This window comes from Macrosteles quadrilineatus, unplaced genomic scaffold (genome assembly GCF_028750875.1).
Source record: "Macrosteles quadrilineatus isolate MER2022 unplaced genomic scaffold, UCM_ALF_1.0 Scaffold_2__2_contigs__length_208266976, whole genome shotgun sequence".
NCBI classification, from domain to species: domain Eukaryota; kingdom Metazoa; phylum Arthropoda; class Insecta; order Hemiptera; family Cicadellidae; genus Macrosteles; species Macrosteles quadrilineatus.
In genome coordinates, this window is record NW_026542595.1 from 1428582 (window position 1) to 1452745 (window position 24164).

At 34.9% G+C, this 24164-nt stretch overlaps 1 protein-coding gene across 2 annotated transcripts in view; it reads left to right on the plus strand.

Moving 5' to 3' along the window:
• The window catches only part of LOC128987058 (lysophospholipase D GDPD1-like), a 97883-nt gene that overhangs the window by 65537 nt on the left and 8182 nt on the right, over window positions 1–24164 (plus strand). For both annotated transcript variants that reach the window (XM_054407729.1, XM_054407728.1), the window contains exon 7: window positions 23877–24000. In XM_054407729.1, the coding sequence (XP_054263704.1) occupies window positions 23877–24000 (124 nt within the window). The remainder of the gene's footprint in view (window positions 1–23876; window positions 24001–24164) is intronic.

Sequence of the window (24164 nt, forward strand, 5' to 3'; positions counted from 1 at the left end):
ATCGGTTGTACCCAAATTTGTAATTACCGAACTAACAGCAAATTCAACTTCTTTTTCTAAATCGTATGATTCTTTAGATGGTAGAGGGCTTCTTGAAAGACAGTCGGCTGTCGCAAGATGTTTTCCTGGAGTGTATGTAACTCTATAGGAGTATCTCATAAGTCTCAGACGTAGTCTTTGAATACGGGGTGTTAGGTCATTCAGATCTTTGGTTGTAAGAATACTAACGAGAGGTTTGTGGTCTGTTTCAATGATTATGTCTTTGCCAATTATGTATTGTTTTAGTTTATCACAGCTCCAGGTTACAGCAAGGGCTTCTCTTTCTATATTGGAGTAGTTTTTTTCACTCTCAGTTAGAGTTCTTGAGATGTAGGATATAGGTTTCCATTTGTTGTCTACTTGTTGCTGAAAGAGTACTCCACCAAGGCCAGTTTGAGATGAGTCAGCAGACACCATGGTAAGGCGGCTAGAATCATAGAACGCCAGTTGGGGAGCGGAAGCCAGAAGTGACTTTATCTCTTCAAAGGCTATATTTTGTGTTCTACCCCATACAAATTCATTTTTTGTACTTAAAAGGTCTGTAATTGGTTTAAGTATTTGGCTTTTATTTGGAATATATTTTCCTACAAAATTTACCATTCCAATAAATCTTTGCACACCTGCTATGTTAGTAGGAGGAGGTAATTTTGTTATGGCTTCAACCTTAGATTCATCAATTTTGATACCATCTCTTGATAATTGATGGCCTAAAAATGTGAGAGACTTCTGTGAAAACTGGCACTTGCCTTTATTAAGAGTAAAGCCTGCATTTTGAAGTTTTCCAAGTACTTCTTCAAGAGCATGATCGTGTTCTTCTTTGGTTTTTCCCCAAACAATGATATCGTCCATATGAGCGACTGCATTCTTTTGTCCATTGAGGGTCTTGTTCACTAACTGTTGGAAAATCTCTGGTGCTGAACTTATACCAAAAGGCAATTTTAAAAACTTGAAACGACCGAATGGCGTCAAGAAAGTGGTCAAGTCTTGTGATGTCTCATCTAAACTGACTTGCCAGAATCCATGATTGGCGTCTAATTTTGAATATAGCGTTGCACCAGAGATTTGAGCTAGAGTTACATCAACTGGTTGGATAGGATAGTATCTTCGCTTTACACTCCTGTTTAATTTTGATAGGTCTACACAAATGCGAACTTTATTGGAATCTTTCTTGGGAACAACAACCATAGGAGCACACCAATCTGTTGCATGGTGTACTTCAGCTATGACTCCCATGGAGACCATGTTTTTCAGTTCTTCTTTTGTAGCCTGCCACAGAGGCAAGGGGATTCGGCGAGGGGCATTGATAGCATAAGGAACGACATTATCTTTTAGTTCGACCTTATACTTTTCAGTAACATTCCCTAAGCCATTGAAAAGTTTTGGGTAATTAGAGAACCACGAGTTAGAACTTATTTCATTTACTCTAGATACAAGCTGAAGCTTTTCAATTGCTGGTTTTCCTAAAAGAGGAACAGAAGTCCCTTTAGAAACATATATTGTTTCATAGCACGTTGTATTCTTGTATGACATTTTGACAGTAGCCATCCCTAAAATTGACAAATCTTGCCCATTAGCCCCTTTAAACTGTTTAAGGGTAGGCGACAATCTAATTCTTCTGTTTAATTTAATGTCTGATGGCACGACTGTTACATCTGCTCCTGTATCTATTTTGAATGCAACACTGTCACTGTCATTGATATTTAATAATACTGTCCATGGATCAGTAGATGAATAAATTTGGCTTGAAGTCACCGAACTAATAAAGTCTTGTGATTCAGGGTTTAGATTGTCAATTGATTGAAAATCGTCAGTTTCAACATGGTTTACGTTTTTTGATCGACAAACTTTTGAGAAATGTCCAACTTTACCACAGAGTTTACATGAGTGGTTTCTAGCAGGGCACAATACTTTTGATGAGATGGAGTCAAACCACACCAAAAACAAGATTTGATATTTTTATGAATGGCTTTAGCATTACTGGGTTTGTTAGGAAAAGTATCATTTTGTGAACTAAATTGATTAGTACTTTGGTTTGCATGGGAATGGTTGGAAAAGTTAGGATTCATTTTAGTGATTGTGTCTACTTCAGAGTGTGATAGTTCATGCTTTTGCTTCTTTAGTTCCTCAGACTTCCGAATAGTGTTTACAGCAAAGTCAAGTTTTAGGTCATTTTCCAACTGAAGACGATCGCTAAGGGGTTCGTCATGCATACCAATTATCAAGACCATTAAAATCATTTCCTCTTCAATCTGTCCCCATTCACAACTTTTTGCTAGAGAATGAAGAGCAGTTACAAAGTCTTCTATAGACTCTGTTGATCCTTGTTTACGCTTTAAAAATTTAGCTCTTTCAAAAATTATATTCTTTTTTGGAATGAAATACTGTTCAAACTTATTCAAAACAACATTGTAATTGTTGATATCTGATTCATTTAGTTTAAATGAATCGAGTATTTGTTCTCCCTTTTCTCCCATGCAGTAAATAAGCATATCTACCTGTGTTTTGCCAGTTGCTTCTTTAAGGCCGCTCAATGAATGGTATCTTCCAAAACGGCTTCTCCATCTTGTCCATTCACTTGGCTTGAATGAAAAAGGTTCTGGTGGTTTCACATTTAGGGAAATTGCAGCTTCATGAGGCACATTAAGGGAAACATTAGGTTCATTCGACGACTGCGCCATGTTTTAATACTGTATATAAATTAATGAGAATTCATTAGATTTGATTAAAAAGTATAATGTTTAATTCAGATTCAGTTATAAGGCAAGAACATTCAAAATATTTACAATGCCAAGACAATCAACCAACAGATGTTAATTATAACATCTGCTTAATATTACAACACATATCAATACTTTTGGCAAATCTACACACTCTAAGCTTCATTTTGATATGCCATATGCCTATATTTTCATCTGGTAAATGGCCTTAACCGTTTACATAAAATTTGATTTTTAGTAAATATTTAATTTCAACAAAATCAGTAAATGAACCCAATGCTTTTCATTGAATTGAAAAATAAATAACAGCAATTAAATGGGAGTGTTGCTGAAGGTCTAAGTCCCGGAAGGCCTAATTAGACCTTCGACACACATTTTGCAGTTTGTACTTGTTGCTGAGGGTCTAATCTGGCAGTATGTCGAAGGTCTAAGTCCCGGAAGGTCTAAGAGTACAGTCAATGCAAAAAGCTCATCCACTGATACTGTTTTAGACCTTGCGGGATTAGACCTTGGCACACAATGTATATTTTGTAAATCAATTTTCATAAAATGAGAGTAGCTGAAGGTCTAAGTCCCGGAAGGTCTAAGATTCAAGTCCCGGAAGGTCTAAGATTCGAGTCCTGGAAGGTCTAAGATTCAAGTCCCGGAAGGTCTAAGATTCGAGTCCCGGAAGGTCTAAGATTCGAGTCCCGGAAGGTCTAAGATTCGAGTCCCGGAAGGTCTAAGATTCGAGTCCCGGAAGGTATAAGATTCAAGTCCCGAAAGGTCTAATATTCGAGTCCCGGAAGGTCTAAGATTCGAGTCCCGGAAGGTCTAAGATGCGAGCGGACATTGCGTCACCAGAGATGAAGGCTATACAGACAGGCAATAACACAACAACTTTTGGAGTTGTAATATTCATAGTGATAGTATTAATAACTCTCACGTCTACTTTTTTGCTAGTTCGTTATTAAGTGTATGATGGAGATATAAAAAAAATCTCCATTTATATCATTGACTATTGGATACTTAAATTTTTATTAATAGCATAGTTGCGTATTTAAACTACTGGCGGACAGTACGAAAATGTACAATAGATTATAATTAATGACAATACTGTCAGTATGGCACTTAAATGCTTACCTACAAGTCCACCCTACACTTCCAAGAGGGTCGTGGCATTACCACGTAGATAAAATCCATTTGTTATTGGTGAGATTTGAACCCGTGCTCTGGAACTGTGAAGCCCCATGCTCTACCATTCGACCAGCTCGCTTCCCAGTCTCTCCTTCACATCCTAGGACACTAGGTTCTACCCCTGAACGGATTTACACATTAAGTTATTTCTGGTTAGTCTTAGAGGGTCGTGGCATTATCACGTAGTTAAAATTCATTGGTTATTGGTGGGATTTGAACCCGTGCTCTAGGACTCCGGAGCCGGCCCATGTTGTACCACTAAACCAGCTCGCTCCCCAGTAGATATTTAACGAAACGTTATCCTGGATAAGATCTGAACAATAAAAATTATAAGCGTAATTTATTATCAAAGGCTTCTTTTAAATTAAACTAACTCATATAGTCATAAACCTAATGTAATTAAAGGTTTTACAGTTACCAGATGTAACACGTAGCCTACATTTTTAACTGGTTATAAATTAAAATTAACTTACAATTTAATTGACAGTTCGTATATCTGTAGGTCACAAGTTGGCTATAGCTTGCGTATGTTTAACTGTAGCTCTAGTTAGCGCCTATAATCGATGATGGTGTAAATTACTTACTGCAGGCAGGAAAATGATGTTTCTGTACAGTAATTAGTGACCGATAGTACTAAGAAATAATATCATGTGGATCAATTTTCCCTTTTTTTATACGATGTATTACATGTACTTGTTGTCAGTTAGCGTCTATAATCAACAACGGGTTTATGAAAAATAAAACATATTCCCGTATTAAAATTACTGGCGGACAGAACTAAAATGTACTATATATTATAGTTAATTACCATACTGTCGGTATGGCACTTAAATGGCTACCTACAAGTCGACCCAACACTTCGACTATCTAGATGGTGGCATGTTGTCGGGGTAACATCTTGACGACAGCCCCTTACTGTTAGAGGAGAGTTTCAAATGTTCTATCTTCTCGTTTATCTTCTCGTTATTAAATTCATCGTTTTATGTAAAAATGTTTTAATAGATAACCTGATACATTGGTACGTTCCCAAGGTTCTGCTCCTTACCGAATTTACTAAGTCAGGAACAAGTAAATGCCGTACCCATGGTAAAACCATACCCGGAACCTATTGAATTTGACTAGAAAAATATAAAGTGTGCTATTTCTTTCCAAACAATTTTGTGAAGCTTATAAATCAAATATTTTTGGACGTTTTGTTATGCGCTTCATGGTTAAGGAAAAAACTGAAAAATGTAAATTCTAAATTCTCATGTTATTTTTATGGTAAACTAGCAACAGAGCCCGTTGGGGTTAAATACGACGATCTCTAGTAAAATAATGGTTATGAAATCCATACACCACTTAACTCACAAATATCAATAGTACAAATTAAGCACATAACATTAGAACAACCCACTTAACATAAGGAACACACTTTAAACACAAATACAAATTGTTAACAACAACATTTAATCAAAGAAAATTCATTTAAATAACAATATAACAATAAGCTGTTAAACTATTAACACCTGTTTCGTATGATTAGATTATGCATGATGGTAAACCAATTATTGCCATCTATTAAAATTGTTGGTTTTTCTTTTCCAAGTATGCTATGAACTATTCTATGAAAAACAATTTTCATAGTTTTGGCCTTAAACTAAAGGTGGACGCACCACAGATTTGCCATTAAGCATCGGCATCCATTTTGACTTGTATTCGAGTTCGTTTGGCTCTTCCAACCGACCCATTTTCATAATTTTGGTCTTAAAATAAAGCTATACAAGCATATATTTGTCATCAAGCGTCAATAATTTATCTAATGTATTACTCGACGAAAAAAAACAATATTTTTGATTTTTTTACTAAATTAAAGATGTATTTCACAAGTTCAAATTACATTACCCTATATGTTTTGCTCTAAAAAACTTTGGTTAAATTCCAGCTTTCATTTGAGCTATTGATTATTAAGAACGGGCTACCTAAAGCACACTGCTGAATCACGAATCAACAATAACTATAATCGTTTTAGTACTTGTCTGCAATACGTAACACTATTTTTATTTAAGTTATTTTTTATATCTTGGTCTTAAAACCAACTTAAAATAAAGGCTTTCATATGAGATATTGATAGTTTTAATCAGTTAAGTTCATGATACTGTATCGCTTAATCGGAAAACATACATTTGATTATATCTTGGATATTGAATTTAAGTTCAAGATTATTACACATTAAAATTATCCTGATCGTTCAATCCAATTTGCATTCGATCCAATGTACAGCAAAATTCAAAATTAATATTTTCTACTTGTTAGTCTACTTCTAGAGCTGATTGTACCCGTTAGATTGAATGAACAGGGGAGCGAATGAACAGGCAAATAATTTGTAAAATTACTTTTTGGAGTGAACGAACTTGGAGTGAATGAAACATCTCGATAATTACAACTAACTCTAAAAGTTGTTGTGTTATTGCCTGCCTGTATAGCCTTCATCTCTGGCGACGCAATGCCCGCCCGCCGCATCTTAGACCTTCCGGGACTCAAATCTTAGACCTTCTGGGACTCGAATCTTAGACCTTCCGGGACTCGAATCTTAGACCTTCCAGGACTCAAATCATAGACCTTCCGGGACTTGAATCTTAGACCTTCCGGGATTTAGACCTTCAGCTACTCTCATTTTATGAGTAGTTCTACTGTTATTTTATTTTACAAAATATACATTTTGTGCCCAAGGTCTAATCCCGCAAGGTCTAAAACAGTATCAGTGAAAGAGTTTTTTGCATTGACTGTACTCTTAGACCTTCCGGGTCTTAGACCTTCGACATACTGCCACATTAGACCCTCAGCAACAAGTACAAACTGCAAAATGTGTGTCGAAGGTCTAATTAGACCTTCCTTGACTTAGACCTTCAGCAACTGATCCCAATTAAATTATACAGCTGATCAAAATGTAAACAATTATGTTCTTTATAAGGATAACATGGGAACTTTAACAGCCACTGGGGCAGAGCCCAAGAGACTTTTTCAAAAATGTAAGGCTAGTTTGCGAATGTACGCGACACGCTTTTTCCAATGAGACGTCAATGGATCAAATCGGTTAAGAAATGGCGGAGGAGTTCAACCGACAAAGTTTCATGTAGCGTATTAATTATACCGGGTGTCCCAAAAAGAATGGATCAAAAGTAAAATGACATGAACACTTTATTCTTAAAGATAAAAAGTTAACTTTATATAGATTTTATTTTTTAACATTCTAAGTTTTTCCTAACATGATTTCACCGCCTAACCTCTACATGTTCTCCGTTGTTCGCTCGGAGAAAGTCAAGGCGGTGTTCAAGCTCAGACCACACATTGTGTCGCATTTCATTGGATATTTTTCCAAAGGCTTCCCTTATCTTTGCTTTGAGTTCATCTAAGTTTGAGATCGGCAAGTTATACACTTGATCTTTCACAAATCCCCATACAAAAAATCACAAGGCGTAATCTAGGAGATGTAGGAGACCACCATATGGGACCGCCGCGCCACGACCAATCAAACTGGGAAGGTTTCATCCGTCTGGCCGATGTTTCCAGAATCCTTAAACTGCCTGTACCATCGCTCCATACTGTTTCTGGATGGTGGATTTACATTGTATACAGTGTGAAATCTTTGTTTTACCTTAACCAATGATTTAGTCTCAATGAACCACTCAAGACGCTGTGCTTTTAACTGCAAATTCATAATGCAACTGTGTGGTTTGTTTATGTTTTGAAAATTTAAGCGAGCTCACAACAATGGACAGCTGATTTTTGTTGAATCATACTAAAAAAAAACTTAAAGATGTCAGCTTTAAAATAAGCCATACTTGACTTTCCTACGACCCTTAATAACACGTATATTAAGCTGTAGATTTGATCCATTCTTTTTGGGACACGGTGTATTAACCCAGTAACCTAAGGCATTTTACCTTGCATGAAATGGGGTGGTAGGTTTCTTTTTTTATGTTGTTTGTAATAGTACCGAGTTGCTAAATCCAAATTTTCGACCTCGGCGACCTTCCGGATCACCTCCAAAAAGCTTAAAAATCGGCGTAATTTCGCACTATTTTTACGTTTGTCCGATTTTGACCCTAAAGCATCACTTTTTCATAAAGAACAACCATAACCATTTTTTAAGTACAGTAGACCCCCTCTTAACCGACCCTAATGGGACCGGACCTAGGTCGGTTAACTCAAAAGGTCGGTTAAAATAGGCAATCCCTAAAATCATAACATAATGAAGTGCTATTCATTGGGATATATATAATTATTATTTTGAAGTCATACTTTCATTACTGTATTTATAAAATAAACTACTCTTATCACCTTTTTCATGTTGATAGAAAAGTCACAAATAAACACAAAACGGTTAAGTTAAATAAGCCTACTTTCAGTGGAATATATTATAGTTCTATGCAAGACTCAATAAACATTCCTATTTTAATAACTTTAGTACTGTAATGTATTAATTGATGCTTTCCAAATCCACCGTAATACAGTACAGAACCTTTTGTCGAAATTAAAGATACAAGCAACCATTTTGTTAAGACATGATGTTTATTTATAGCCCCTCACTGGAGGCTCGAGGCACAAAAACTATCTTGACCTTGGAGTTGTTAACCCTCCTTCCCTGCCCTCCCTACAAGTTGTGTTGTTTGTTTACTCCAGCGATAAGATAATCAGTTCTCAAAATCGTAACGCACTTTACGATGTTATAAATTTGCCGCACAGATAACAAATCAGATCAGATGTGCTCGCGCTACAAACAATGATGACAAACTAACAATATGCTATATTTTTGTGATCAATACAAAATAACTTATTCATAGTCATATCCTGTGGAGATAAGCGTATGGTTCAGTTCTCATCGCCCAGCGTGGGAGCGGAAATGCCGAGATTCCTAGAAAGCGGCGGTTAAACCGAACTGCTCTCAAAGCAAGGTTGGTTAAAACAAACTGTATTATTTTACGATCGAAGGCGGATAATCCGATTATCGGTTAATACGAGGTCGGTTAAGAGGGGGTCTACTGTACATTAAATTACCTATCATTTAAGACCAAAATGGCTATTACAGGCCTAATAGTTTTCAAGATATGACTCCGCAAACAACGGCTAAAATTACCAAATTTTGAATTTTTTAAAGTTTGGCTAACGTTAACCCTAACGCATAACTTTATCATTATTTTTCATTAAAACAACCATAATTACCTTAAAACTACATTAAATTACTCACAATTTAAGACCAAAATGGTGATTATAGGCCTAACACATTGAGAGATATCCCTCGTCAAGGTTCATAAAATCTTCCCTAAATGCTTGTATTTTAAGTTTCAAGCTATTAAATTTTGTCAAGTTTTATAAAAGAACCATAATAAGAAATAAACTAATTTATTTCATCTCAAGAACAGATTGTGTTATAACATTTTTTTATGGAAATAAATCTATTGTATCTACATAAACACACACGTACATTGTTACAATAAATGGTTCTCGGGGATAGAACACAGGCCTGTGACGAACGGTATTTATTTAATTGTATCGCCGCGGAAGCAGGTTGGAGAACACTGAGGGCGAATGCGTCTGTGATTGGATGATCCTTGTACTTTGGACATGGACTCGTCCTGTAGGGGTATCAGTTGAAGATTGACTTGTATGACTAACTTGAGACGTTTGGATGTGTGAAATATAATTTAGTTTTTCATTCAATTGAGACAAGGGTAATGGTGAAAATCCATGTGTGAAGAAGTGCTTTAATTCTTCATCCGACTGCTTCAGAACGCATAACCTGTCAAACAGTGTGAGGGGGCCAATAGTCACCTTGTCATATTGCCAACAGTGTCTGTATTAACTTCAGAAGAAAGAGATACTACTTTATTCTTCCCTTTGTATCTGACTTATTCATATTTTTCTCATAAAACTCTCAACATCGCTTCATTGCCAATATCTCTAGCCACATGACAGTTGACAGTTTCCTTCCAACAATTCCACTGCTTAAGAACATTATAAAATCAGTATTAGGGAATGGAGGCGGGTGACGAAGTAACCAGTCACACAGCTTCTCTGTATTCGCTTCAACTCGAGTAACTCGTGAGGGTCTCATTTCTACATACTACTCAGTTGTATCATGCCGGGATGAAATTTCCGCCACAGCCTTAGTCTATCCGTAACCACGGTCAAAGATATAGAAGACAAGTATCCAAGTAAGAAAGTAAGTATCCAAATGTATGTGCCTTAACACTGCAGTAGGCCTACTCTTCAACCTCAGCACTTATATTCTACAGATAAATTATATCATTCCTAGTGTCCATCGGGTGAGCACGGTGTCAGTTACACCACGGTCCCAAGTCAAACTTTTCATTAGCTAATAGCTTTTCACTAGGCAAATGAGCACCTGCTCTATAGTCATGTCCGTCCAAACACCCGTCTAGAACTTTTTAGAACGCACGATGGTTCAGTGGCGGATCCAGAGGGGGGGCGGCCACCCCCCCTTTGGGCATACATATATATATACAGACTGTCCCAAAAGTCCCGGACCGGTTTGATATTTTCTAAACGACAACAGATAAATCAATAATATTTTGCACATCAACACCAGACTTAAAAATCTACTTTTTTAAGGAACTATCAATTTTCTGTCATATCATGGGGACGTCCCACAAGGAGTCAGAAGGAAATCTTAAATAGAAGCATAGGTTAATATGCACATCAGTTTAAAGGGCTTAGATAGCAGAGTTCAATGCCGGAAACCGCGCCTCAAAAGGACCACCCGTTACAAAATGGCGGCCGTTCAAAGATTTCCTGAACCTGCCATTTTGAATCTTTGAACGACTGCCATTTTTTACTCAGGTGTTCTTTTGAGCTTGAATTTACGGCATTGTAATCTACTAGTGAAGACCTTTAATTTGATGTGCATATCGACCTATGCTTACGTTAACAATTTTTTTCCGATTCCTAGGGCTGTGCCCCCAAATGCAAATTAAATGAATCTTTGAACCACTGTCATTCTTGACTTGGTTGTCCGTTTGAGTTCAAATTTGCAGCAATATATTCTGCTAGTAAAGACCTTTAATTTGATGTACATGTCAACCTATGCTTCTATTTAAGATTTCCTTCTGACTCCTTGCGGGACGTTCCCATGATGTGACAGAAATTCGATATTTCCTTAAAAAAGTAGATTTTTAGGTGTGGTGTTGATGTACCAAATCTTATTGATTTATCTGTTGTCGTTTGGAAAATATTAAACCGGTCCGGGACTTTTGGGACAGTCTGTATATTTACTGCATGTAATACGGTAGTGCATACACATTGCGTAAAATAATTTGTCAGACTAACTTTGGACAAAGAAATGGTATACAACTGTCATTTTGGGAACTTAGTTCACACAAATTTTTCAGGGGGTGCCCCCAGACCCCCCGGTTCGCCCCCCCCCCCCCTTGTAACTGTTCTATATCCGCCACTGCAATGGTGAAGAACCCGTTGGTGGTAAATAACTGGTGTTTATTGAAATCCATCTTGTTTCCTAATTTCAACATATTCTGCAGGTACAGATGCGAACACTTGGCATAAAAGAAGTAATATATAGCATGGCAGAACGACAGAAAAGTTAAAACTTGTTTTCACTGTTGCCTCTTCATTCTTTATATCAATTCCTCTTGATAGTATAAACATTTTAATTACAATAGATTTCTTGCAAAAAAAAAGAAAAATAACTTATAATAATATTTAATTTTTGAACTAGTTACCTTAAGCCTTTGTTCTTGCAGGTATGAAGTTATAGTTCTCCAATATATTTCACCACAGTGTGTGGCATCTTCAGGGAGCCTTGAAGTTCTATTTACATATTTATACAGTTTATACACATTTCACAAGATTGGCACGTTTACGTCACGGCGGCTTCGCGAACGCGAGCGCGGACGCGCGACGGGCCGGAACCACTGATCACACTGTCTTTGTCTATGTTCACTGACTTACTGCCGGGGATGGTTGGTTTTGCAGGTTCGGGTCTAGGCTTTGTTGGGGTAGGAAACTTTCTCTATTGCGGGGTTGCCAAATCGTTCGTGAATTTACAATGTTGCCGGTTGGTGCAGTATTTTCTATATCATAAATGGTTTTAAAGATGATTGAACTATTGTACTCTTCTTTTTTGTGCAGTAAGTTGTCTGGTCCATTGTTGTTGACGTGTTTGTAAATCTGATAGCTCTCTTGTACTTTAGCTATTGTTTTTGAACTAGTGTGGTTTAATACTGTTAATGAGTCCGGGAAAGTTATTTTGTGGGTAGGATTTAGTTTGAGGTGTTTGGCTACCATTGAAGAAGGGTTATTATGATGGCCGGAGTTGTGTTCTTTGAAGCGTTTATCAAAAGTTTCTATTAGTTACCAATGTATTGTTTATCGCAGGGGGAGCATGTGATTTTGTAAACACCCTTTTGTTCTGCTATGGATTGGACTGTGGTGACATTTAAACTATAATTTGGTACCGGGTTGGTTTTAACTTTATATGCTGGATTGTATCCTGCTTTTCTGAATACTCTTCCAATCTTTTCCGTTGTTTTGTCAAAGTATTGGATGGAAACATATTTTGGTTTTGTGGATTCGGCATTAGATGTGTCATTAGTTGTGATTGGATGTATTTAATTTATTTTCTTATTCATTTTGTTGATTATTGTGTCGACTATTGCGGGATCGTATCCGTTGTTTTTGGCAATGTTTTTAATTATGCTTTTTTCTTTCGTTTATTCATTCTTGCTTAGGTTGTAGTTTAGGAGTATGTAAACCAAGGAACAGAATGCTGCCAGCTTTTGGTTGTATGGGTGATTAGAATCTGCAGGAATTACAAGGTCGGTCTGTGTGGGTTTTCTGTAGATTCCAAATTAGAGTTATTTTTTAATATCTTAAGGTCCAGGTAGTTTATGGATTTATTATTTTCTGTTTCCATTTTAAACTTTATGTTGGTGTGAATTTTGTTGAGGTAATTAAGGATGAGGGTAGCTTGTCGTTGGTTACCATTAAGTATTATAAATGCATCATCTACATATCTAGCGAAGAATTAAATTTTGTTGAAGTAGGGGTTGTTGTCTGATAGGATATGCTTCTCCTCAAAATTTTGCATGTAAAGTTCAGCCAATGTGGCGGATAATGGGCCTCCCATTGGTAATCCTTTTGAGTCGTAATATGTTCTATTTTTATAGGTGAAGTAGTTTTGTTCTGTAACTATAGTGGTGATTTTGATTATGTCGTTTATTTCTTCTTCAGAAAAATTGTTTGAAGTAACTAGTCTATTTCTTAGGATTTATAAGGCTACTTTTCTTGGGATATTGCCGTACATGTTTTCGACATCTATTGTGGCCAGTGTACATCTGTCTGTTACTTCTTTGGACTGTATTTTACTAATGAATTCTTTAGTGTTTCTGCAGGTTGATTCTGATGTGTTTGGAATATTGTTTTTTATTATAGTCCAGGCAAAATCCAACAATTTACCCTTAAACCTGGGCAAAATTGCTTCACAAGCGATTGAAGTGGTATTCAACACAGAAAATAGTGCTTTATAACATACTCAAAATCCGACAAAATCCGACCATGGGAAATCACAAAAAAATCAAATTCAAAATGGAGGACAATTTTCAAATTTTTGTGATATTTGTTTTAAGACTTTTGGTGGTATGGGATAACGGAAAGCACATATACATAAATCAAATATCAGATTGGATGTTGAAATATCAAATAAATACAAGAATAGACTGTATTAAAACGACAAGGCCATATTTGTATGTACATTTTGGTTTCCATAGTTACACAAAAATAACTAAATTTAATAAGTTTTCTTGGAGAAACTTTTCATTTTAATAACTGTTATCATTTTGTTTCAATGTTCTTACATTCATTGATCTGGCACTCCCCTAAAGAAGCAGAACAAGACAGTCCGTTCTGTTTACCCACAGTTGCGCAATGGGTCATAAAAGAAGAATGGACCATATTCAATAATCACTCTAGGGTTGGCGGTCAGATACTGTACGGTAGTACGAGTTTTTCACCAAGAAGGACATTATCATTGATTATAAACTCAATGACATTATTCTCAGACGTTTGAACAAAAATGTGAAAAATAACTACTATAGGAAACAGTAAACACGAATACTATAGTATGAAATAGTAAACATATAACAACAGGCAATGCAAAAAGACTAAAAAACAAAAAGTCGTACCCCCATACATTTCTTATGGAAGTTTCGTAATTTGAACATTTTTTTAGATCATTTTTCTAATATCTTCAGTTTTTACTAACGCTTGCAGTTTGTTCTAGCCTTAAAATATTCTGTGATGAATGGGTTTAAAAATTTGAGCTATTGATCATTAAAATCGGATGATTTAGAAACGATCTACGAATTCTAACACTATTAAATTTAACTTTTTAGATATAAGTTTTTATTAAAAGATGTATATCTCGGGATGTTAATATGTCACCAAGTTCATTCTGGTCTCAAATTACTCAGTGAATCTTTGGCTTTAATTTTATTAACCATTTAATAAAATCTGATAAATTTTAATTGAGTCATGAATCTTTATTTAACAGTAGATTGTTAGTTTTTATAAATTTGTCTTTAGTTTAGACATATATCTCCAATTCTAAATAACTCCCAAAAATCTTTACAGTCTAAAATAAATATTAACATTATTGACTTTGTTTAAGGTATGGATTACTTATTGGGAGTAATTAGAATTGGGGATAAATGCCCTAAACTAAAGACAAATTTTGTAAATGAAATAATTTACTGTTAAATAAAGATTCATGCCTCATTTTAAATTTGTCAGATTTTATTAAGTGAGACATAAAATTGAAGCCAAACATCCACTGAGCAATTTGAGACAAGAAAGAACTTGGTGACATATTAGCAACCCGAGATATGCATCTTTTAATAAAAACTTATTTCTAAAAAGTTAAATTTAATATTGTGTTAGGGTTTCTAGCTCGTATCCCCGAATATTTTAAGGCTAAAACAAACTGCAAGCGTTTGTAAAAACTGGAGATATAAAAAAAATTATCTTAAAAAATGTTCAAACTACGTAACGTCCATAAGAAATGGATGAGGGAGAATTTTCGTTTGAACATATCTTCAAAACGAAAAAATACCAAGACAATAAGTTTAAATACCCAGTTGAATCTGTAGCAATGAAGCACAGAGAAAATTATAAACAGGCATTAACAGAATTCCGTAAACTCTATGAATCGAGAAATCTATCACCAAAAACAACTCTTCCATCCTCTAAAAATATGAATAAAACACCATTTCATAGTACTCAGAAGGAAAATCAAAATAAAATACCAGCAAACTCTGATGAGTCTACAAATACAGGCCTAAACGATCAAAATTCTCAACTAATTTCTCTGACAGAAAAAAGCTGTACAGTTGAAAAGGAATTAAATCAAGAAGAACACTGTACAACCAGCAACTTCCATAGTAGAATTTTGTTACAAGAACTTAATAAATATAAATCTGAAAATTTAAGTCTTCAAGCTGTTGTTGATAGCCTTCAAAATGACATTAAGATTTTGGAGGAGGAAATAACTAAATTAAAATCTAAAACAGTCTGCATTCGTTGTTACCCTACCCTCAGCAGTTCTACACCTTCAGGAAATACATGGAAAACAGTAACAAGAGCTAGTAAAAGTATCATGCCTCATACTCCTAGTATTGAGAGTGAAAACAGATTTAACGTGCTTTCTCCCTCCTCTAGTACAATTGATGATAAATCATCTGAACATTTAAACTATGATCTTGTTATAAACAAAAAACCAGCAACCCAACCCAGTAATAGTGCCTATAACATCAGAAAAATAACAAAACAGAAGAGCAATGATGGTAGAAACAAGTTTATAATGTTATCAGACAGTCACGGCAAGCTCCTCGGTAACTTAGTTCAACAAAGAATCCCAGACAATGTGTGTTCTTTTGTCAGACCAGGCGCAAAATTTGATAAAGTTGTTGAAGAAGTTAAAAATCACACAAAGGAATTTAAAAAAAGTGACAATCTATTAGTCATAGCAGGCACAAATAATATCGAAAATATAAGTGTAAATCAACTGATTGAAGAGATTTTAAAGTTAATAGAAGATACAAAACATACCAACCTGATACTTGCTACAATACCTATGCGACATGATCAGCCTGAACTTGATTTGAAAATCGCCCAAGTAAATTCAGAAATTGAGTTGATTGCCAAGAGATATCCAGAACTTAAACTCTTGCCACTGCACATGCTTCCTCGACACTTTTTTACAACTCATGGGCTTCACATGAATAAAAAGGGTAAAGCTAAAGTGGCGGAGATTGTGTTCAGCCTTATCTACAAAAAGAAGAGTATCTCAGATAAACCAAACAAACCTGTGAACTCCAGTAAAGCGCCTATGAGTCATAAAGGTGTATCTGTTCTGGAGGAAAATATGAGAGAGGTTATAAACAAGTTTAGAAATGACTCGTCAGTAGCACTGGCTCACACCATATCCGCTGACTTTGAAGATGAAAAGCACATGTCGGCAGGGGTAGCAGTGGTGTTCAGGAATAGTTTTGGTAGACCTCAAGCTTGCAACCTTATAAACAAGTATTTGGCATATCAAAAAAATAGAAAACGGTCCTACAGTATATAGCCTCATTACAAAAGATAAATATCATGGTAAGCCTTCCAAAAATCAATATGATGAAGCTTTCAGTCAGCTTGAGCAAGATTTTAAGTCCAAAGGTCTGAAAACACTAATTTGTTCAGCAATGGGATGTGTGCGAGATCTGATTGAACCACAACACTTCACACAAAACATCGTAAACTTCCATCGTTCAACAGGGGCATCAGTTTACATCATCTCCTACAGTCAAAAGGCACAAAGAGTCCTTTGGAGAGGTCTTACACACGAGGAATTTGTCAAGACCTTGAAACTACAAATCTCAACAAAGCTTCAAGAGACTCAACCTACAGCAAGTCTTCCTCAGATGACATCACCAAAAATACCTGAAACTACCGTGCAACAGATGCAGCAAGATCTTCCCACTGAGCACCAACTGCGGCTGTCTTCTTCATCGACCTCCTCTAATTGTCTTCCAAGACTCCAACAATTGCAATCCTCATCATATCCTACTGTTACACAACTACCACAACATCCATCTACTTCAATATATCCATCATACCTTACACAGATCCCTCCCTCAGAACTCTTTCAAGAGTCATTATCCTCCAAAAGCCTGGCACACCATCCTACCGTAACGTCCACTCCGAATAGTACTGATTTCTACCAAGCACCTCAGCAACCTGAATGTACTTTATTCCCACAGTCCTCTCCAATTGAACATTCCATCCAAACACCCCACTCATCCAAAATACCCAACCAAGCCTCTTCCCCTAGTGAAGTGCATGAAAAAATGAAAAGTGTTGATTTGAGTGGTGATCCTAATATGAGCAGGGGTTTTTTAGATTGATGCAAGTCAATGTTCAATGTTTAAGAAACAATGAGTTGTACCTTGAATCTGTTAGTGAAAAAAATAATATTAATTTAATTTGTGTTTCTGAACACTGGCTTAAACAAGAACAAATTGATTTATATGTACCAAAAAATTTTATACCAGCTAATGTAATTTGTAGAGCTTCAAAAAATAATGGGGGGGTTGGAATTTATGTCAGGGATGGTATAAAATTCTCTATTATAGATGTATCACAGTTTTACTCTGAAGTTGACTTTGAGCTTTGTTGTATTAAGTTAATAGATGAAAATATATTAATCTTAAGTATTTACAGATCTCCAAATGGGGACATCAATATATTTTTTGAACAGTTTGAAGAGGCAATCAGAAAGATACTAAAAAATAGATCCAAAATAATAGTGGCAGGGGATTTTAATATTGAAATGGCCAGGCCATCTGATAATGATTTAAGGTTTGTAAAATTCAGCAATATACTCAGATCTCTTAATCTTTTTATCACAAATTTTCAGCCTACTAGAGGTAATGCCTGTATAGATAATGTTATTGTTAACTTTAATGAAAACCTATATAGTGTGAAGTGTGATGAAAACTGTTTTGCAGATCACACTCCACTCTTATTTGAAATGGTTACTACATCAAACACAAGTAAAAATAGCCTTGATTACAAAGCCTCTAGTGTATTTATCAGAAAGCAAAATGACCAAAATTTAAACTTATTTATTTCTTACTTAAGAGAGGAAAGGTGGGAAATGATTGATGATTATAAACATAACAAAATTAGTGTTGAACATTTGTTTGATAGTTTTTTTTAAAAGATATGTGAATTTATGGCACAATTGTTCCCCATTGGTCAAAGTAACGGACAGGCAACCTAAAAATAATAAAAATAATAAGCTTATAAAATGGTATACTCCTGAGCTTAGAATAATTAAGAATGATATGCTCAAGTACTTTACTGTCTATAAAAACTTAAGATCTACAGGTTCTGAGCTAACTCAGGCAGCTTATAATGTTTATATGAACCATAAAAGATTCTATAGAAATAAAATGACTCTTGCCAAAAAGAACGCGGTTGAGCACTTCATCAGTAATGCTTCCAACCCATGTCGTGCTGCCTGGGCGGTAATTAAAGATGAGCATTCACCAACTCATAGTCAAGATGCCATACTTGACCCAGATGAAATGAATTCATATTTTTTAGATTCAATAAAAGAATTAAGTAAAGTAATACCACAAAGCCCTTACAAAGCAGAAGATTTTTTAGGAAACAACTCAACAAATACAACATTTTCTTGGTCAGAGGTCTCATCATCGGATATAATTAAAGTTGTTGCTAAATTAACAAATTCTAAATCAATGGATTATTATTGGATTTCTAATAATATTTTGAAAAAGACTATAGGTTTTATTAGCTACCCTCTTGCTTTTATATTGAATACCTGTATGAGGGAGGGATATTTTTCTCCATCCCTCAAAATATCTAAAGTAATCCCAATATTCAAAAAAGGTGATAAAAAAATGGTTCAAAATTATCGGCCTATTTCACTCGTTCCTATTTTTTCCAAAATATTTGAAGCAGTAATGTATAATCAATTAAATAATTACTTTGAAACAAATAACCTATTGTCAAACTCCCAATTCGGCTTTCGTCAAGGTAAATCCACAACCTCAGCAATTCTCACTTTAGTTGACCATTCTCTCGAAACTTTAGAAAAGAAGGAATCTGTGTCATTAGTTTTATGTGATTTAAGTAAAGCTTTTGACACGGTTCCTTTTGATATCCTAACTAACAAACTACGTTTTTATGGCATCACTAATGATGCCATGCTTCTAATTTCTTCGTATTTATGTAATAGACTTCAATTGGTATCAATTAAAAATAAATGTTCTAAAACTGAAAAAGTTGAAACCGGTGTTCCTCAGGGCTCTGTACTAGGGCCATTTTTCTTTAACGTCTACATTAATGATCTTCCTATAAATATAAATACACAATCTGTTATATATGCGGATGATACAACTTTACTCGCCAACCATTCTAATTTAACAACCCTGCGCTTAATTAGTCAAGAGGCTGAACATAGAGCATATGATTGGTTTTCTGCAAACAGACTATCTTGTAATTCTGACAAATCACAATATATAACAATCAGTCTTAAAACAGAGGTAAAATTTGAATCAGTTAAACTTTTAGGATTTAATTTGGATTCAAAATTAAATTGGTCATCACACATAAAATCTGTTTGTAACAAAATTTTAAGAGTGAGGTGCTTGCTGTGGAAACTTAAGGATTTTGTTAGTCAAGAATATTTAAGATTGGCGTATTTTGGACTCTTTCAATCGCACATACTATATGGTCTTATTTTGTGGGGCCACTCTCCACATATTAATGACATCCTTTTACTCCAGAAAAAGGCGGTTCGAAGCATTGCTGGAGAATGCTCAGATACACTACACATTGTAAACCTCTTTTCATTAATTTCAGGATACCAACCATAGTAAATCTTTATATATTCCAAATTCTAATATATACAAAGTCAAACTTAGATCAATTCTCTTTCCGAAAAGACGTACACAATCACTATACAAGAGGTAGGGATAAAATAGATATATTGCAGCACAGATTGGCAATAACCAAACATTCACATAAATTAAATTCTATAATGTTTTTTAATAAGCTGCCTGAAGAAGCAAAATTAGTTTCTTACAGTATTTTTAAAAATAAACTGTATGACTGGATTGTTAAAAATCCCTTTTACAAAATTGATGAGTTTTAAGTTGTGAAATAAATATTAGATTTTGAAGAGTAAGTTGAAATAAAGCTTTTATCTTCATGTAAGTGGCTATTTAAATTTAGATATTTTGTACTGTAAACACTGAATCACCTTGTAACTATGTATAACAATGACGTGTCCTATTTCTTTTATAAAGATCAATGGAAATAAATATTTCTTATTCTTATTCTTATTCTTACATTGGACAAACAGCTCGTTTGTTTACGCAAAGATTTAAAGAACACCTGCCTAAAAAATCTACTAAATCTACCTTCGCAAATCATTTGATAGACACAAACCATAATTACACCGACATTAATACCAATCTGGACATATTGCATTATTGCAGAAAAGGCAAACATATGAACACCATCGAAGAGTTCGAAATATACCGATCATCTAAAAACAGTCCTACCCATTTGCTCAATGAAAAATTATCCTTCGAGTCAAATTTAATCTACAATACAGCAATAGATATGATAGATGGCAGTGTCAATGTGATGCGAGGATCTGACGACAACGGGAGTGGTAGGGGGCACATACGTCACGCTCCGACATCGACGCGTACGCGTGCCCAGTCATGACTCATCTTTTGCCGGCTACACCACGCACGCTACCGCACCAGTATTATTTTAATTGGCCAATTTTGTTAAATGTTTGTGTTTTCGTGTTCGTATTCGTGTCTTCAACGACTCTTCACAGTTATGAAGAGGATTTATGTGTTTAGAAGGAGTTTAACCATGGTATCAGCTTGAAAATGAACCTTTAGGTTCGAAACCTGGGTCGCTGACCTAAAACACAGGATCACGGACAAGTACTACAGGTATTTAACCTTTTATTAGTAAACAAGAAGAACTGCTAAACTGCGTATTTCACAATTTCAGATAGCTGATACAAAGAAATTAAATATAATATTTTCCATAACTATGAGGTAGGTTTATTTTAATCTAACCTTTTATCATGGATTATTTATTCTAAAACTGTGTCAATGATTATATAAAAAAAAAGATTCTATAACCGTTGCTGTATCAACTCCGGCTCTGCTTTGGATTTTTTTTAAGCATCTAAAGTTATGAAAATAATGTTATTAATATGAATTCATGGAAACAGTATGAAAATTACAATGTATAGATGTTTTATATGAATTTGGAGGCTACTTTAAATAAATTCCGAAACGGCACACGGAAGATTTCTCAGGTGCCGTTTGACGTCACTAACTGCTGACGTCACTTTGAGGGAACACCAATACCGCACCGATACGGATTTGAGTCATCGGCCTCGGTGGTGTAGTGGATAGCGTGGCGGGCTTATAATCCGGACGTACCGTGTTCGAATCCCGCCGATAGCACTAACTTTTTGTCAACAATTTTTTTCATATCAGCAAGTTTGTTTGGTTTGGTTAGGTTATGACAGTTTAATTTTATAATAAAAAAAAATAAAAAATTGAATTTTAGGCATTTATAATTTTATTTTATAAACAAAACTATTTTTTAGATTAGTAAACTTTCATTCGATTTTTCCTTTATCAGCACGTTTGGTTAGGTTATGACAGTTTAATTTAATAATAGAAAAATTATAAAATTGTCTGTTTCTTCAGACGCAGCAGTTAGTGACGTCAAACGGCACCTGAGAAATCTTCCGTGTGCCCCACCGAATAAATTCTAACTCCTTAACATGTGTTAGATTAACTTAACATAACTTGCACATCACATTGTTTTTTATATGTATATTTAGGTAAATTAAGTTATTGTGTTTTGCTAAACCTATGCATAAATTAAACTAATAAATATCATCAATAACTAAATTGTACAGTACTTGATTTTTGTTTTTTTAAATCTGTTGTATATGTGTAACTATAATTAATTATCAAATGATAATACAAAATACTCTAATTTTATCTTAACATAGCTTTCAGTTCACATTTACTTTATTTGATACATTTATTATTTGTGTTTTGCCACACCACTGATTAAATTAAACCAAGGAAAATATCATAAAACTAAGCAGTACAAAGTGTTCTTTTGTTTCTAAAATCAATGAAATATCTGTTACTATGTTTACTTTATGGTAAGTGTGAAAATGTAAAGCCAATGGACGATGGAACTGATTAAAAAGAACTGGTTTGTATATTAAGTTGTTTGTTCATATTTTTGTAGAGTTCAGAGATGCAATGAAACATATACTGTATTTGCTGTTAAATTGTTTAGTCCTTGATGCTTTGATAATCATATTAGTTTCGTCTGCTGTCTTTAATGCTAAATTATTTGTTTAAAATTTGTTATAGTACCTATAGATATAGTTTCTTTAATATTTCAAAAGACTGTATTGAAAAGGCATAGCAATATTTCTAAAGTTTATAACAGCTGACTTAGTTTTGCTAATGATTTATTGTGAATGAAGAAACTGAAGATGGAAGGATTTGTGATTTAATATAAAGAAGAGTGAAATAAAAAAAATGTTCATTTAAATTTAATAATTAGTAGTAACTTCGAAATTGAAATTTAAAATGTCAATAATAAATAAAAAGATATGTTATTAAGGGAGATGAAATGGTGGTATCCACTACTTACCAGATTTAAGAGTCATAACCTAAACGTTTCTATTAAGGCCATTAAAGTTGAATTTTGTTTCCAAAAGTGTTGGGGGATGTGTAACTATTATATGCAACAGATGTAAAGATTGAAATATTTCTATTTTGTGTGCTCTTCCCATTGCAAAGCACGGGTACAACAGCTAGTAACACAATAAAAGTGAAATGAAAAAATTGTAAATTCTGTGTTGTACTGTAAAATATTTTACCTACGACTGAATTTTAAACTTGCCTTAACCAGTTCATTTCTTAGAATTGAAAAGATTCACTTTACAGTATTGTTTACTTACTTTACAGCGTTGTCTTTTATTTACTTTACAAAACTAGTAATGGACCAATGAGGTTCAAGGGTTGAGAGAAAAGAAGTAAAATTGTAATGTTTCGAACGTCAACTTATCAGCTGTTAAGACCAATTTAATCGTTAATGAGTGGTTGGTACAATGAGTTGATGTATCACAATCAGTGGCAATGAGAGGATATAAACGGAAAGAAGTTTTGAGTAGTGATTGTTGTAATTAAAAAGCGCAGGCAGGTAAAGTAGTGTACGAAACTCACGTAAATAGTCTTTACGCGATCGTTGCGTAAACTACTATAACGAGACGAATATATCAGCTATAGTCCTCGCCACCCTAACTTGAGGCAGCCCAAGGCCACACGCCGTATATGTAGTGCAACCTTGGGCTGCCTCAACTTAGGGTGGCGAGGACTATAGAGGAAATATTACTCGGTACCCTACATACACTTAAAGTTTGACATTAACATTCAGTATTGACAATTAACTGGTTTGTTTATATTTTTACCCTGGTAAATCCTTGATTTTTTTTAGTGGGAAGGGGGCAGGTTGTTAAGTTACGAAGGGGGGGGGGGGGAGATAGCGGGTATTATGAAATTGGGTTTTATGCTCCTGACCTTTGGGGGTAATGGATACCTTTTATGAGACTTAAAACGTGTAATACTGGTTGATTAAATGATTAATGAAACATGACGTATGGTAAGAAGTAAGTGTGACTGATTAAATGTAAACACTCGCTTGTTAAAGATTTCTATTGAAGACCATAACTTCCTGGAGGGCTAAAAAACATACTTTAAAATACAAAATCAACTCACACTCGATTTGCAGAAGGCTGGACAAGGAACCAGATTCTGATGGGTTGTTGCCATTCCCGTCATTGCTTCTCCGTCTCACTGACTTTCTTCTCATCAGACGATCCTTGTTCAAACATCTTCAGGATCGAGGAATACAGGTAGAAAACTCTCGTTATTCACACTATCACACTATGATATTTTTGTTGTCCAAAGGCCGTTTTACAAACGTTAATTGGAGGCTGAAAGCTACATTCATTTGGGGACCGAGCAGGTTTTTACATCCCTAAGGCCGAAAATCAGCTGGTATATTATTTACATCTGG